At 41.7% G+C, this 14,972-nt stretch overlaps 1 protein-coding gene across 1 annotated transcript; it reads left to right on the forward strand.

Annotated features, from left to right (window-relative positions):
- Positions 1–1,774: 1,774 nt before the first annotated feature.
- Positions 1,775–14,085, forward strand: LOC127334013 (uncharacterized). Its single transcript, XM_051360446.2, has 22 exons — positions 1,775–1,942; positions 2,945–3,279; positions 3,626–3,729; positions 4,252–4,320; positions 4,569–4,629; positions 4,954–5,093; positions 5,901–6,090; positions 6,323–6,384; positions 6,790–6,878; positions 7,311–7,383; positions 7,457–7,516; positions 8,370–8,516; positions 8,617–8,655; positions 8,800–8,837; positions 9,012–9,098; positions 9,873–10,038; positions 10,738–10,815; positions 10,919–11,055; positions 13,123–13,199; positions 13,301–13,370; positions 13,453–13,518; positions 13,662–14,085. Exons 1-22 carry the CDS (start codon positions 1,895–1,897, stop codon positions 13,788–13,790), a joined length of 2,265 nt encoding a protein of 754 aa, XP_051216406.1. The 5' UTR covers positions 1,775–1,894; the 3' UTR covers positions 13,791–14,085.
- The last annotated feature ends 887 nt before the right edge of the window (positions 14,086–14,972 follow it).

The raw sequence follows: 14,972 nt of genomic DNA on the forward strand, positions 1-14,972 counted from the left end.
TTCCTTTTCTCCTTTCTCTGGTGGTTGCTTTTTTCTCCTGTCCATTGTGTTTTGGGTGGAAGGTTTTACTCGATCTGGACCTCGAGATGAATGGATGGAACTGTCTTTTCTGCTAGCTACATCTTTTCAAAGTTTTGTCAGTGTTTAAGTTTCTCATATTACCGAAACATTCTCTCGGTCCCTCAGCTTGTAGTCAATGTTCTGCCAGTTCATTCGGGCAAGGAGGCGGCAACATGATAGAGAACGGGAGAATGCTAAGGCGACACCGCATTCTGCTCGACCGGCGTCCAACGGGAAGAGGTCAGCGATTTTGCGAGCGCGGAAGGTACATGCGTGGCCGGAGATATGGGTATCAGTCTCCCTTCTTCATCTGTGCTTTTTTCCCCGCATATTCTCTGTGTGTGTTGGTGTTTGGGTGGGTGCTGTCATTTGTATAAGGGGACATTTTGTGAGTGTAGATGCATTTGTGAGTTATTCAGTACTTTCAGTGTGTTGTTTTGCAGGGAACTACAACTAATTGAGTTTTCTCCGTCCGCCATGAATCAAGCGCCAACAACAGCCGATTCACTCCTCCTCAAGGTACCTATCTGGTACCTATCTATCAGACCGGTCCTCAGTTTGTACATTCATGTAAGTCCTTTTAATGCACCAGAAGATAATGCAGGTTAGGGCCTAGTGGTGAGGGGGTGTGTGCAATGACTTTCTTTTTGTGCGTAGATTCAGGTTGAACTACTGATTATATCATGTAGATTGAACTACAGGTTAGTGTAGATTAATCCATTGACAATGCACACACATTTTTATCAGGTTCAGAGGTTTTTCTGTCTAGTTTTTATGTTGTTAGGGATATGGCATAGCAGATGACTTGGAAGTTGGTGTAGCAGTTTTGCTAATTTCAGTTAATTTTAGAGAACAACGAAAGTAGCAGTTCAAACAAGTGTGCATCAAATGTAGTTTTTGTATTAAAATCGACTTAGGAACAATTCAGAACATGCTGCCCTATATTTGTTGACAAAAAATTTCATGTGTTCAGTTACTGGGATTTCAAGAGCATACCTCTGACTGAATAGGATCTTGATTTGGAAGTTGAGTTTTTTTACTGAAGTTATTTTCCTTTCTTCTTCTCCAGTGATTGCTACTCTTTTTCCTCCATCACATGCTGAACGTGCTTCTGGATCTAGATCCACAAAGGAGCATGGACTCCGTGGGAGGAGGTTGGTTGAAGTGGTTGGAGCACGTGAAGTTCTTTTCTTGCTGGAGAAGAAGGTCGAAAAGGTGGGATGCACGTGCCGGGCTGGGAAGTGTTACTGCAGCAGTACCTAGGATCTACTCACATGTATGGGCTTTTTTTGTTGTACACTCGGATGAGTCCTTTTCATTGCTTGGGATTTCTCTATACAACCGGGCTTCTTTTCCCCTCATTTAACTTTTTGGGTTTTTTTTGATTCTCACACAGAAAGTTCACTCATTAACAAACGAACGAAATTGACACCGGACTCAAGTCAGCCCAGAACTAATATGTGTTTGTTTAGTTGGACTAAAACAGATAATTTTGCAAAAACTGAGTCATCCTACTATAGTTTAGCTGTCAGTCAATGTCAATGATGGTCCTGAAAAAGTGTCTGTTTATTCTTTTTTTCTTTGACGCCTCAAGCGGCGCAGGTTATTTTTTTGAGGGGTGGCAGAACTCGTGGAAGTGCCGAATTCCGATGCTGAGCCCATCCATCTTTCCACGGGCCTAGCCTGCCCTCCATAATAAAATCCACGACGCCATACGATACGATACGATACGATCCAGAGACGAAACTTTGCTTCGCAGTTGGCATCGTGTCAGTCTCGACTCGCCGTCTCCCTCCTCCGCCAATCTCTCCGCCCTCGCCGGCGGCCGCCGCCCATGGCCGCCTACCAGCTCAGCGCGCAGCTCCACGGCCACGAGGACGACGTAAGCCCCCCTCCCCCTCCTGCACTACTCGCCTTGTGTCCTTCGTCGCCTCCACTTTTGCTTCCCCTGCAAGTATATACACGATTCGATCCCACCAGGCCGCCCCCGACGAACCTCGAAGGCGGGGATCGTTTCGGTTTGCGGCGGGCACGGTGCCGTCCCGATCCGCTAGTTGGACGCTTTCGCTAGAACTTAGAAGGGCGACTCTGGTTTGCGCAATTCGACCTAGCTGCCTAGGTTGCCCATCGCGGGTTCAGCGTGCTTGCTCCCTCGGTCCGACGCCTACCCACACGTTGTAGATTCCAAGCGCCCGCGCGAATCTAGTTCCTTCCAGATGCATGCTCAGCGTGAGTAGAGCCCTCGATGTTGGTTGCCCCCGCGCCTCTGTAGCATCTGAAATTGCGAACTAGAGTTTCAGTCTGCTACAGTGGATCTAGGCAGTTTAGGTGGAGAATTTGTAGTGAAGAGGTAGGCGGTGATCAATGCCATTCTAGTTTGGCTTGCTCTTGATATGGTGTTGGTAGTGGATTGGTGAAAACCTAGGAACCATTGCTTACTTTCCGTAATGCTGGAATTGTTAAGCTTATTTCAGGAATCTATGCTCATCCAGAATGTCACGTCCTGTTTTTCGTGACCACGGTTTTGTGGTTTTGATTAAAACTTTCAGCGTTTATAGCATCTAAAATACCAAACATAATACAAATTTGATTAGAAACCTCACCCCTCTATGCATGCCCATGTTTAATAGTCTTGGAAATAAAGAAATTACATGTATGCACTCATCAATTTGTAGGTATCCCCGTGTACTACTAACTGATTATTTTGCTCGAACTGCTAAAATTTGGACAACAGTATGTAGACCGCATCTTTATTTTCGAGCCTTGGCTTATGCAAGTACTTAGTTATTCAACAACCAAAGTTTCATCCTTATTATCAAAATCATCCATATTATTATATTTACTACACACTTGGTTCTTGGCTCATGTCCTTACTTTTCAATAGGTTCGGGGCGTCTGTATCTGTGGTGATGTGGGTTTTGCAACCTCGTCAAGGGACAAGACAGTGCGATTCTGGACACAGCACCCAGAAAAGAAGCAAGAATATGTTCTCTCTAAAACCCTTGTAGGGCATTCGAGTTTTGTCGGCCCGTTGGTTTGGGTCCCTCCTTCTGATCGCTTTCCTGAAGGAGGGATTGTTTCCGGTGGCATGGATACCCTGGTGCTGCTATGGGATTTGCGTACAGGAGAAGTCGTTCAAACAATGAAGGGGCACAGTTCACAAGTAACTGGACTTGCTCTAGATGACAATGGTGACATTATATCTTCATCCATGGATTGGTAGGTTTTTATACGGCCATACCTGTGCACAACTTGCTTGTACGGCTTCATCATACTTCTGCTTGATTGCATGTTTGTGGTGATTTCATCCTTATGCTGTTTTTGTTGTATATGCTGGAATGACATAACAAGTGCAGATAATGTTTTCATGGGATAGTTGTTTGGAAGATGTCGTAATGTAACATGGACGTAACAATAATATGTATATAGATAACTTCACTATCTTTTCTTTTTGGCTTTGCGCTGGATCTTGTAGTCTAATGACATAATGCGCTAATAGATGATCAAGTTTCCCTATTATAGTTGTTGGCTTCTTTCTTGTGGCCTAACACATCTTTATGTGCAGTACTTTAAGAAGGTGGAGAGATGGCAATGCTGTAGAGGTTTGGGAAGCTCATAAAGTTGCAGTACAAACTGTTCTAAAGCTGCCCTCGGGAGAATTATTTACAGGTAGAGGTTCTGTTATGTCTACCCATTTTCCATTTTTACTAGGTTCCTATTCTCATTTTTCTACATTGGTGCACAGGCACCTTGCACTATGCTAGTGTAATTTATTGTATTTAGTTGTTTTATAGCCTTTTCATAACTGAACCTATGTGATTGGCTTTAGCAAAATATGGAATCATGGATTGCTAGAAGTTTTCAGAGAGTAATTGTGACTTTTGAGCAACTTAGGCTTCAGTTGGTGCTTTGAAACATTTGTATTTTTCTACTTCGGCTACAATAATCAGTTGACAAACTTTATCTTGGAGGGTAGGAAAAAGGAGAACGATTATAAAAATGGTAAAAATTTCCTGTACTAAATATGAACACTCAATGCACTTGGGACACAACAATGAGAAACTTATCCCGAATGTTTACCGCAGTTTTTCAGGATACTTAAGTTCTCTCATATTAAAGCCCCCTATCTAAAATTAAATTTGCCAAATTGTGAGTAATGCTTTATATATATATATATCCCCTTTTGTATAGGTTCAAGTGATTCCACCGTTAAGCTTTGGAAAGGAAGGACTTGTCTACATACATTCTCTGGGCATGCAGGTTATTTGCTTACTCCTAATGTGTACCAGTGCTTTCCACTTTGGCATTGAACAACTATGATTATCTGTTATACTGGTGTCTTCTGGCTTGAGCTTATATTTTATACTTCGCTCTTATTTATTATATGACGTTTAGGCATGTAGCTAGGATTAGGTTCTGTTTTATATTATGTATTTAATTTTTTAGGTGTTAATTTCCGTGCTCATCCACACATACTTGACCTGTTCACATAATGTCATCCATTGCAGATACGGTGCGATGTTTAGCACAGATGCCAGGGATGGGTATACTCTCTGCATCACATGATGGGTGAGTGTTTAAAATACTCACCTAACCAGTTCCACTTGCTTTTGAGCGAAAGGATAAAACTGTATGGTAGAAATTATTATTACGCTTTCCAAAAATGGTAAATATGTCATAATTGTTTGTTTAATATTTTATATTGCTGCTACTACTATGGAACCTATTTCACTCAGAAGGCTGCTATGGGGTTGACGGGAAAAAAAATGCTCATCCCTTTGGCCTTTTATCATTTCCATTATCTTCTTCAGTTTCTGTGCATCAAATGTATTCTTCCAGTTTGCAATTACTTTATGTTGACATGATCACATATGGTATTTTGTTTGATTGCAGAACTGTCAAGTTATGGGCATTAACTGGCCAACCCCTGTTGGAGATGTTTGGGCATACTTCTCTTGTATATTCTGTGGATGCACATTCATCTGGTCTAATTGCCAGTGGCAGCGAAGATCGCTCAGTTAAGATATGGAAAGGTGATTTATTTTGTATGCTCTGTAGAATTCTTCTTAAAGTGCAGTGACACTTTTTTATTGCATACGATTGTGTATAATTGTCTCCTTTACCAAACAAATCTTTAAACCCTGATGACTGTTCCATCTGGGGTACTATCCATTACTCAACTGGTTTGTCTACCTTCCTATGCCTTAGTCCAATTTTTGCTCCAAACAGAATAGTCCGAGTCTGTGATTGTACTTCCTCTTAAGCTGGGATTCTGTTATAGGCAAAAGGTCTTACCTACGTTGACCTCAAATATATTGGTTAGTGGCATAATGGAAGGGTAGTTGCATTTACTATAAGGGCAAAAATGACAAAAGGTAAGGAGATACGTGCTGGTTGCTGTTTAGCATCTGCATTCCTGGTTTATCCTTTGGCTAGTCCATGAGAAGCTGCTCCAATGGCTTTCTTTGAGATGTAGGGTTTAGGGTTTTACTTGGGATGTATATCGTTGGATGTTGCAGTCTACTTTTGCTTCCATACTGAAATTAAATAAACCTGACATGTGCACTGGTGTCTTATTCCACCTGCATCTATGAATCTGTTCTTGTTCTAGGGATGGTGATCTGAGTTGAGTGTCTTGGGTGCAGCTAGATTCGCCGTTTATTTGTCTTGTTCTTTAGGATAATATACTTCTTTGGATTCATAATATGTGCTACTGTAGAAAAGGAAATTATATTGGAGGTGAACTAACTGAGTTTTTAGGTTCGGTTGTTAGTACGTACCAGAATGCAGATTTTTAGTTCATGTACATGGTTATATGACTGTCAAGTAATTTAATGCAGATGGAATCTGTGTTCAAAGCATGGAACACCCAGGTTGCATATGGGATGCTAAGTTCTTGGATAATGGAGATGTTGTAACTGCATGCTCTGATGGAATTGTGAGGATATGGACAACCGACAACAATAGGTTCTGCAGTGATGAGGAACTTGCAGCTTATACAGATATTATTTCTCAGTACACACTTAGCAGGTTGGTTCCTACTGCTTCTTGATTTTTTTTCTTCATATTTCTATTGAGGTTTTGCCATCTTCTGCTTCAAGTACCATTTTTGTTGTCGTATATAAGACCTACTTTTACTGTTTAGCTAAGACCTATTTTCGTATCTAAAAGCATCCCTTTTTATGAATGGTCTGGTTATTCATACATTTAGTAGTTCTAATATAATCAACTGATCTTTTTGCCTTCTGTTTTTCTTCTATAGAAAGACTGTTGGTGGACTGAAGTTGACGGATCTACCAGGAGTTGAGGCACTACAAGTTCCAGGTCATATATCTCATTTTTCTGATACATTACATGAGCATTGTGTTGATATTGCTACGGCGCAACTATTTATAGTAAATTCTTCAGCCTATCTTCATAAAACAAAAATGTCAGCATATTATGGAGCTTAAAATAAAATTGGATTGTTGATGTAGTGTTGCACATCGAAATAATATCAATATCTAAAATATTCATTCTTTCCAGTAAACCCTTCTTCGCCATAGTTAAGCGCATTAGAAAGAAGTTAAGGGAATAACCATGTAAAAAATAAAAAGACAAATTCACTTTAAATTCTTTTGTGTTGCGGACTTGGGGTTTATATAAAATAACTGCAAATATCTCTAGTGTTGCCCAATGCATTGCGGTACATGTTATTTTTGGTCTGTAACTATTTTTTGGCCCAAACAGGAAATTCCGATGGCCAGACACTAATTGTTAGAGAAGGGGATAATGGTGTTGCCTACTCATGGAATTCAAAAGAGCTAAACTGGGACAAGGTAAGTACCTTTGTGCATTAGACCCTACCATTATATTATATTAAGTTGCTATCCCAGTTACATGCGAGTGAGGATGTGGTTTATGTCCTTTTGCTGCTTGAATATTGATCCGAGTTATTTAACTTAAATTCAAGTTTGCGCAATTTGATGTATCCATGACGAAATACTCCATGCCTGTAACAGTAATGGTCCAAATTAGTACATAAAATCCTCGAATAGGATAGGGTTGGTGACAGTACAAATGGAACCTTGTTTACCATATTTGACCTGGCAGTGGCATTATTACTTTTTTTTATAGTTGTTTACTTTGAGTTCATCTGTGATGTTCTTTTGTCAACTAAATATCTAGGTTGGTGAAGTGCATTATTGCTTTTTTGTATAATTGTTTAATTTGAGTTCATCTGCGACTTCTTTTGTCAACTAAATTGCTAGATTGGTGAAGTGGTGGATGGACCTGGCGATGCTGCACCTGGTCAGGTTCATGATGGTGCCCACTATGACTTTGGTAAGTTATTTTCTCTTGGATGTGTTTTAGCGTAATATTTTCTGCTTGCTTATAGCCTTTTGATATTGTGCAGTTTTTAATGTTGACATTGGAGACGGAGAGCCTGTAAGGAAACTACCCTATAATCGATCAGGTATATCACACATTTATCTTGGTACTTTAAAACACTTCGCTGTTATTTTACCAGAGTAAACTTATATGGTGATCCACATGGCTATCCATAGACTTTCATCATTTAAATGGCTGTCCAGTAGTAAGTTTTGCTCAGCTTCCATGTGCACGCAGTTTGAGGATTGAGAGTCTGCCTCTTTGCCAATTTAACTACTCCCTCCGGTCCGAAATAAGTGTCCGACGAGACATTTTGTAAAAACAGCCTCGTATCTATTTTTTTACTTAACCCGCAGTCCACCCATTCTATTCCATCTCCGTCCCATACAAAAAAAGCCCACAGGCCACAGCCGGACACGCACAGAGCCACAGGGACTGGTTTGCTCACGGAAAAAAGTCTCCCTCGATCTTCCATCTCCCTCGATCCCCCGTCTCGTACGCAGCTCCAGCGAACCTCGATTTCGATCCGATCTTGCCGGCGCTGCACCATCTGGACCTCCTCCCTCCGCTCCCGCTCCCAATTCGAAGGCCTCCGCTCTCTCGCGTCAGATCGATGCCGGCGGCACATCCTCGCTGACGAGAGGGCGCCTCCGCCTAGAAACATGCCGGCGCGGTGGACTTCCTCGCCGGCACGGTGGGCTTCCTCGCCGGCGCGTGGTGCCCCGTCAAGTTCGCCAGCCCGCGTCCCGCGCGTGGCCAAGGCGGTCTGGTGCAGATGCACGCCGGCAATGGTCAGCCGGTCACCTGGATACAAGGATCCATAGTTTTATGATTTCAGAAGGGGTTATCTGTAAAAATGCATGTGTATTAACCGTCGGACACTTATTTCGGACCGGAGGGAGTATCTTTTACAGTCTTGCTTATGAATGCTTGTGCAGATGATCCGTATGCAGTTGCTGAAAAATGGCTCCTGAAAGAAAATCTTCCTTTGACATATCGCCAACAAGTTGTAGAATTCATACTGCAGAATTCTGGGCAGAACAATTTTGTTCCAGATCCATCTTTCCGCGATCCTTATACTGGGGGTAAGCGTGTTCCTTTGTATATGTTTTGGCAATCGTCTAAAATATTATCAGATTGGCCTGTTTCGGTGGTGCTGTTGACACTGACTTTATTATGTATCAGGTAATGCATATGTACCTGGACAACCGTCTTCATCGAACGGTATGCATTCTTGCACATAGATTTGATTTGTTACCTTTTCTCCTTTTCCTTTTTACTATACTTACATAACATGTAAATATCTCTTTCACCTTTTTTGTTTCATTTCTTCCATGTCCTGCCATAATGTTCAATACATATTTGCAGGTAGTGTCCCAAAACAAACTTTCAAGCACATACCAAAGGTACAACTTGGCGTTTTTTTAACTTAACTACCATCATGTTCTTGTGCTCACATGCACTTACACACAGAATATTGCAGACGCAGAGAGATTGATTGTTGGTTTATGACTGCTTACTAGAAACAATCTGCCAATCTATTACAGTATCTTAAAAAATAATCTCTCTTTTTTTTGCAGACTGGAATGCTATTATTTGAAACGGCTCAGTTTGAGGGAATACTAAAGAAAATTACAGAATTCAATGCAACACTTGCATCCGACTCGGTAATTTCTTAGTTTATTTGTTGGTGGTTTTTTTACTTCTTTCAGAACCTCGCAAATTTCTTTACATCTTCAAATGTTTAGCTTAAAACTATTACGGTGCTTTAGGTCCATTAGCTCCCATGTCTCGTCACTCGTTGGCCCATTTGTTTCTTAAGCCGCACGCTTTTGCTGACAATTTTGTCCATGACGGGGGGAATATAACCTTTTTAGTAAAGAGTAGTGTGGAAAAGACACACCACTAGATTTGAGCATGGTTTAATGTAAAACTATTATGATGCTTTAGGTCCACCAGCATAGTTGGGCAAGGTTTGTTCCAGCTATTTCAAGTACACAGACATGTGGTCGATGGATCTATGTCCACGAGTTAGTGGTTTATTACAACATGTTCAGGATAAAGCATTGGTGTGTACTAGGATAGAAGGCTAGTGCGGTATATGTTTGATGAAGTATAGGATAATTTGACCTTGCTAGGTAAACTGTGAATTTCTTGTGTTTTTTTGGTAAGGATAACTTGACCTTGCTAGGGTGAACTGTGAATTTCTTGTGTTTTTGGCACCTTGTGTACTACTGTAGTACACTTGAGATGGGTTGGAATAATGTTTCTACGATAATCAAATATATTGCCATCCCATCAGTATGGTTCATCTAGCACAAAGCTAAAACTGCAAACAAGTTCGTGGGTGGGGGGATTTGATTTCTGTGTCATTACATTTCATGGATTCACCCTGTCCATATGACCCTTAAAATGTCTTAATTGTTGACTTGTCTATTCAGGAACAAAAACATTTATCCTTGTCTGATGCTGACTTTTCAAGATTAGCTGCTATAGTGAAAGTATTGAAAAATACATCATTTTATCACACAAGCAAGCTTGCAGATGCTGACATGGCCTTGATGATGAAAATATTGAAGTCTTGGCCTTCACACATGATGTTTCCAGGTACATCCCTTCTCCAAAAAAACTCAGGGGGGGCCGCATTAACACTGTTAGCAATAGCAGTTACCTGGTTATTACTAGAGTAGACTCTTAAATTCCCATGTTAGTTGAAACAAGAAGAGAAACATTATGAATTTACTGGGAACTCTTATTCGTTCTCTGGACCTGTCATGATTTGAAGTAAATTATTGTTTGTTACATTGTAACTCTGTTGTTGTAATTGACAATTCCAATTAATAGTGCCTGGCGTTGTTTTTCCCGCCAAAAAATTGAGTTATACTAGTTTGAAGCTGGATTTCAATTATTTAGCAAAAAAGGCAGTTTATCAGTGTTAGAAAAATGCAAATTCATTGTTAGTCACTGATGAGGACAACTTCTTTTCATAAAGCCCTCACTCTTGGTCAAAGGAATCAGATAAAATTCAAACAACCAAGGTGCTAAATCGTCTATTTTGATTTCCCAACGTTATAACAGAAGGCGACTGACAATAAGAATGTTCAAGCTCGTTTTCTCTTCTGGAACTATTTTATCCATGTCTTATATCCTCTTACAGAGTAAAATATTTTTTTTCTGATATAGTGGGCAGTTGCTTGGGTTTAACAACTAGTGTATTATGTTTGAATATTCTAAGACGCATTCTGTTCTCCTTGATGGAGATGGTTTTCTGTTCATCTGAAATAATCGTCCATCTCTACCTTACAGTTATTGATTTTCTAAGGATGTTTGTGTTGCATCCTGACGGCGCTACTTTACTTCTCAAGACCATCGAAAGTGGAAACGGTGAGTTTTTTGCTGTCTGTTAATTTTTTAATCTTATCATAATAGGCAACCTTAGGTTGTTTGTTCGTACTGACATAGATTTTTTCCTCATGTTACCTATCAGATGTACTTGTGGACACTTTCAGTAAGGCTGTAGCACAACCTGTGCACCCACCCAATGTGCTTACACTCCTCAGAGCAATTACTAACTTATTTGACAACTCATGCTTACACCAATGGTTGAGAAACCATTGTGCGGAGGTAAAGCTCTCAAAGTACATGCATTTCATTTTTTGGTTAAAGGTTGTTTATATGTAGTGGAAGTAGCTGTTGGTTTTGATAATTTTGATTTATCAATATTTCTACAACACGTATAGATCAATTTAGAGGTATATACACCTCCAGTCCCACAACTTGTCTGTGATGTGCAAATTAGTCCCACTTCTTGTAAAATGGACTATAGCAGTCCCACAACTTGTCTTTTATGTGCAAAACTAGTCCAAACAACCGAGAAGCGGACACTTGGCGACGTTCCTTTTGCACAAATGCCCCTCCATATTTTCCTCTAGCATATGTGGCCGTTTCGTGATGCCTCCTCATACGGTCCCGCCTGTCAGTTGATGAAGAAACACATAAAATAACTTAAGTAGGCGGCGGGGATCGAACTCACGATTTCAGGTCGCAAATTTAAAGGCCATAGGTGCCAGCCACTTAATTATGAAGCTTGATGTGTCAGCTTGAACGTTAAAATATTCTAGTCTCGTGCAGGGCGGTATGCTGGTGTTGTTCACCTCAATGCTTAGAAGTAAGAACATCTTCAACACAGGGTCGGTTTTCACTTTTTTAGATGCGGGCCCGTCTCTAGGTTTTCGGACGCGAGGAAATAGCGCTTCACGAGAACGCTGTAAATACAGCCCTAAAATTAAATTTTGCATACATATGATTGAAAATAAGATCAAATATACTACTAAAATATATATTTTAAAACAATAACAAGAACGATAATTAAACGGATACAATACATGTAAAAATTGAAGAATTCGAAGTCCGATCCTGACGACTCTGACGGCTCAGTCAGGACCAAATCCGCCCAACGTTCATTGTTTCTGCCGATGGTCGTCGGGCCGGCTTCCCACGCCTCGATGAACGGCTTGCGCACGCGAATGGCTTCCTTCTCCGCCCTGCGCTCTGCCTTCTTCTGCTGGTAGAAGGCGCTCTGCCCGAGGCACCATGTCGCCACGTCGTAGGCACGCGCCGCCTGCTCCACGGTGGCGAATGTGCCGAGGGTGAGGCGAGCGCCGCCGGCACGGATCTCCATGTAGAACGTGCTGCACGGGCGGGCACGCACACCCACGAAATCAGAGCAGTTGCGCCGGGGGGCATGGCGGCGGCGCGGTCTCAACTGCGGTGGTGCGCGTGGAAGGGAAAGTGGCGCGTGGCAGGCGGGAGGGCGGCGCGTGGCGGGAGAGACTTTTCAGCGGTGGTTGAGGACGCATCGCACCAAATCTCCTGCGCGCGGGGCAAAAAAATTAGCGCGCGCACTATTTTCACGCATCTGATAGTATTAGTACTCCTTTTGTCTCGAAATAGATCGTAAATTTAGCTAAATTTGAATGTATCCAACATATATTTCGAGATGAAAGGACTACATGATATATTGTGGTTATCATGCTGCACTTCTCTATTTGGGATAAAAAGCAAGAATGGTAGATCGAGACGATGCAGGTTTGCTTATGCCATTTTACTACCTGATGAAGATCTTCACGTTCTGGAAACTAGAGGAACACGGCAGCAAAGTTAGCTTTATACCAGCAAACCATGTTTCAGGAGATAATACAAGCGCGTTGCAACAGCGAACACAAAAAACTGCTTTCTCAAGTGGCTTCCACATATAGCTCGTGACCTAAGCTCGTGAGTTCGAACTCTCACCTGCACGACTTATTTTATATGTTTCTTCATCCACTGACAGGCGGGCCCGTATGAGGTTGCACCACGACAGCCGCATGTGCTAGAGGTAAATATGCAGGGGCATTTGTGCAAAACGAACGTCGCCACGTGTCAGCTTGTCAGTTGTTTGGACCAGTTTTGCACGGGAAAGACAAGTTGTGGGACTACTATAGTCCATTTTACAAGAAGTGGGACTAATTTGCACATCGTAGACAAATTGTGGGACTAAAAATGTATATAGCTCATCAATTTATGGGCCTGTTTTATTGCTTGGTTGGTTCATACGACAAAATTAGGTGTGGAAGAAAATATTTAGTGAATTTACATGCTATACATGCTATTAAGTTATTGTGGAAACTGACTTTTGTTTGCTAAATTCAGATTATTGATTCTGTCTCGAGCTGCAAGCAATCGTTTAGCAAGAGCGCTCACTTGGCATACACCACACTTCTACTCAAGTAAGCCTTGAACGTGCTAAGCATGTGCATCTGGCGATGCTGATGTCCCTGCATTGATCTCATTTGCCTCTTTGTTCATTAATATATAATTTCTTTTGCAGCTATTCTGTTCTTTCAATTGAATCAAAGGATGAACAGAGTCAGGCACAAATTCTTTCTGCGGCTCTCGAAGTGAGTTCCTATCCTTCTGACCACTGTAGCTATTCCTGTCCTCGTGGTCAACCATGTTGACATTTCTTATCTGGATCCACAGATTGCTGAAGATGATGCCCAAGATGCTGATTCAAAATACAGAGCCCTCGTTGCAATCGGCTCTCTTGTATCCTTTTCAACTTCCATCACGTGATATACCATAATGAACGTTTTTTATAACATACTTCTGGATCGCTTGCATTGCCTTGTTGCTTCTAAATATGTCAATTACTTTTTGGATGTGCTTCCCTTAACCTGTCTAACCATTAGATGTTAAATGGCCTTGTAAAGTCCATCGCACTCGACCTCGATGTGAAGAGCGTCGCAAGCAGTGCAAAGGATTCCATGGACTCGAAGATCGCTGAAGTTGGAGCTGATATCGAGCTTCTAACAAAATGAGACTGGGTGCCGTAAATATTTGAAAAAGAAAAAGGAACAGGCCCTCCCTCACGGGAGGCCTTTGTTCTGGGAGGTGCTACCTTCTAACGAGTCACCATGTAGCGAGGCAGTTCAGTAGCAGCCCACTGGCGCTCCATTGTCAGGAGCTCAGTACCATAGCCTTTGCTGGTTTGCTGGAAAGTTTGCACCTTGTAGTCAGGATGGTAGCGTGTTATGGGCGGGCGCTGGGACGTTACAATCCTTGCCCCGATAAAATAAACTATTTATCCATCTGTGTACGTCCGATTATGAAGTCTGTTTATGTGCCTTACATGGTTACATTGGATATACTCCCTCCATCCCATGAAACTTGTCTTAGATTTGCCCAAATTTAGATGAGTGTCTAGATACATCTGAATTTTATAAATCTAAGACTACTTCAAAGAGATGGAGGGAGTAAATGCTTCCTATGTCAATGTTTGTCAACCAATCATCGATGGATGGTTTGCCAAACACTCCAGAGCTCAGAGGCCTATCATGGATACCCACCAGGAGAGTTTTTCTTTCCAAATCTGTGTGGTAACGTACACTTGTACAAAAGGTGTGCTGACGATTATTCTTAGACTTGGTTGCATGGGGCACAATTTTCCCACCCGCTACTTTGAAGTCTATTGCCGTCCAGATCCTATTTTGTGTGACCAACCAATAAAAAAACTTTCATTTTAGGGGAGCCCAAACTTACCAAACCACGGCATCGAGAGTGGTAGACTTAAATTGCATATTGTATGCTGTGGAGGTAGAATATTTTTCATCATTTGTGAACTTCTAGTGAATTGTGTCGGGAACATCATGAGCAAGATGAACATCAAAAAGCAACCCGCAAAGCTTGACAAACTCTTCTACGTGGCCCAAGACAAAGTCTTATGAGATATGTATTTGATATACCAAATAGTTGGTATTAAGAACCTTTTTGACGGTGCAATTCTTCCGCGTAGATCATTTGAAAAGCTTAGTGGGAGCCAAATCTCTTGGGAAAAGGCCACCAAGGGGATGTCTAAAATTTTGCCTTTTCTCCATTTTTGAGCGTGACAAAAGTGGCGGCTGCAAAAGACTTCATGTCTTCCTTGTTACATGGGTTGCCAAGCCCAATACTTGTTTCGTCGGTCCATTCAAGCCAAAGCCTTCTTAGCATTAGGGCAGCGG

Source organism: Lolium perenne, chromosome 2, assembly GCF_019359855.2.
Source record: "Lolium perenne isolate Kyuss_39 chromosome 2, Kyuss_2.0, whole genome shotgun sequence".
Lineage (NCBI taxonomy): Eukaryota > Viridiplantae > Streptophyta > Magnoliopsida > Poales > Poaceae > Lolium > Lolium perenne.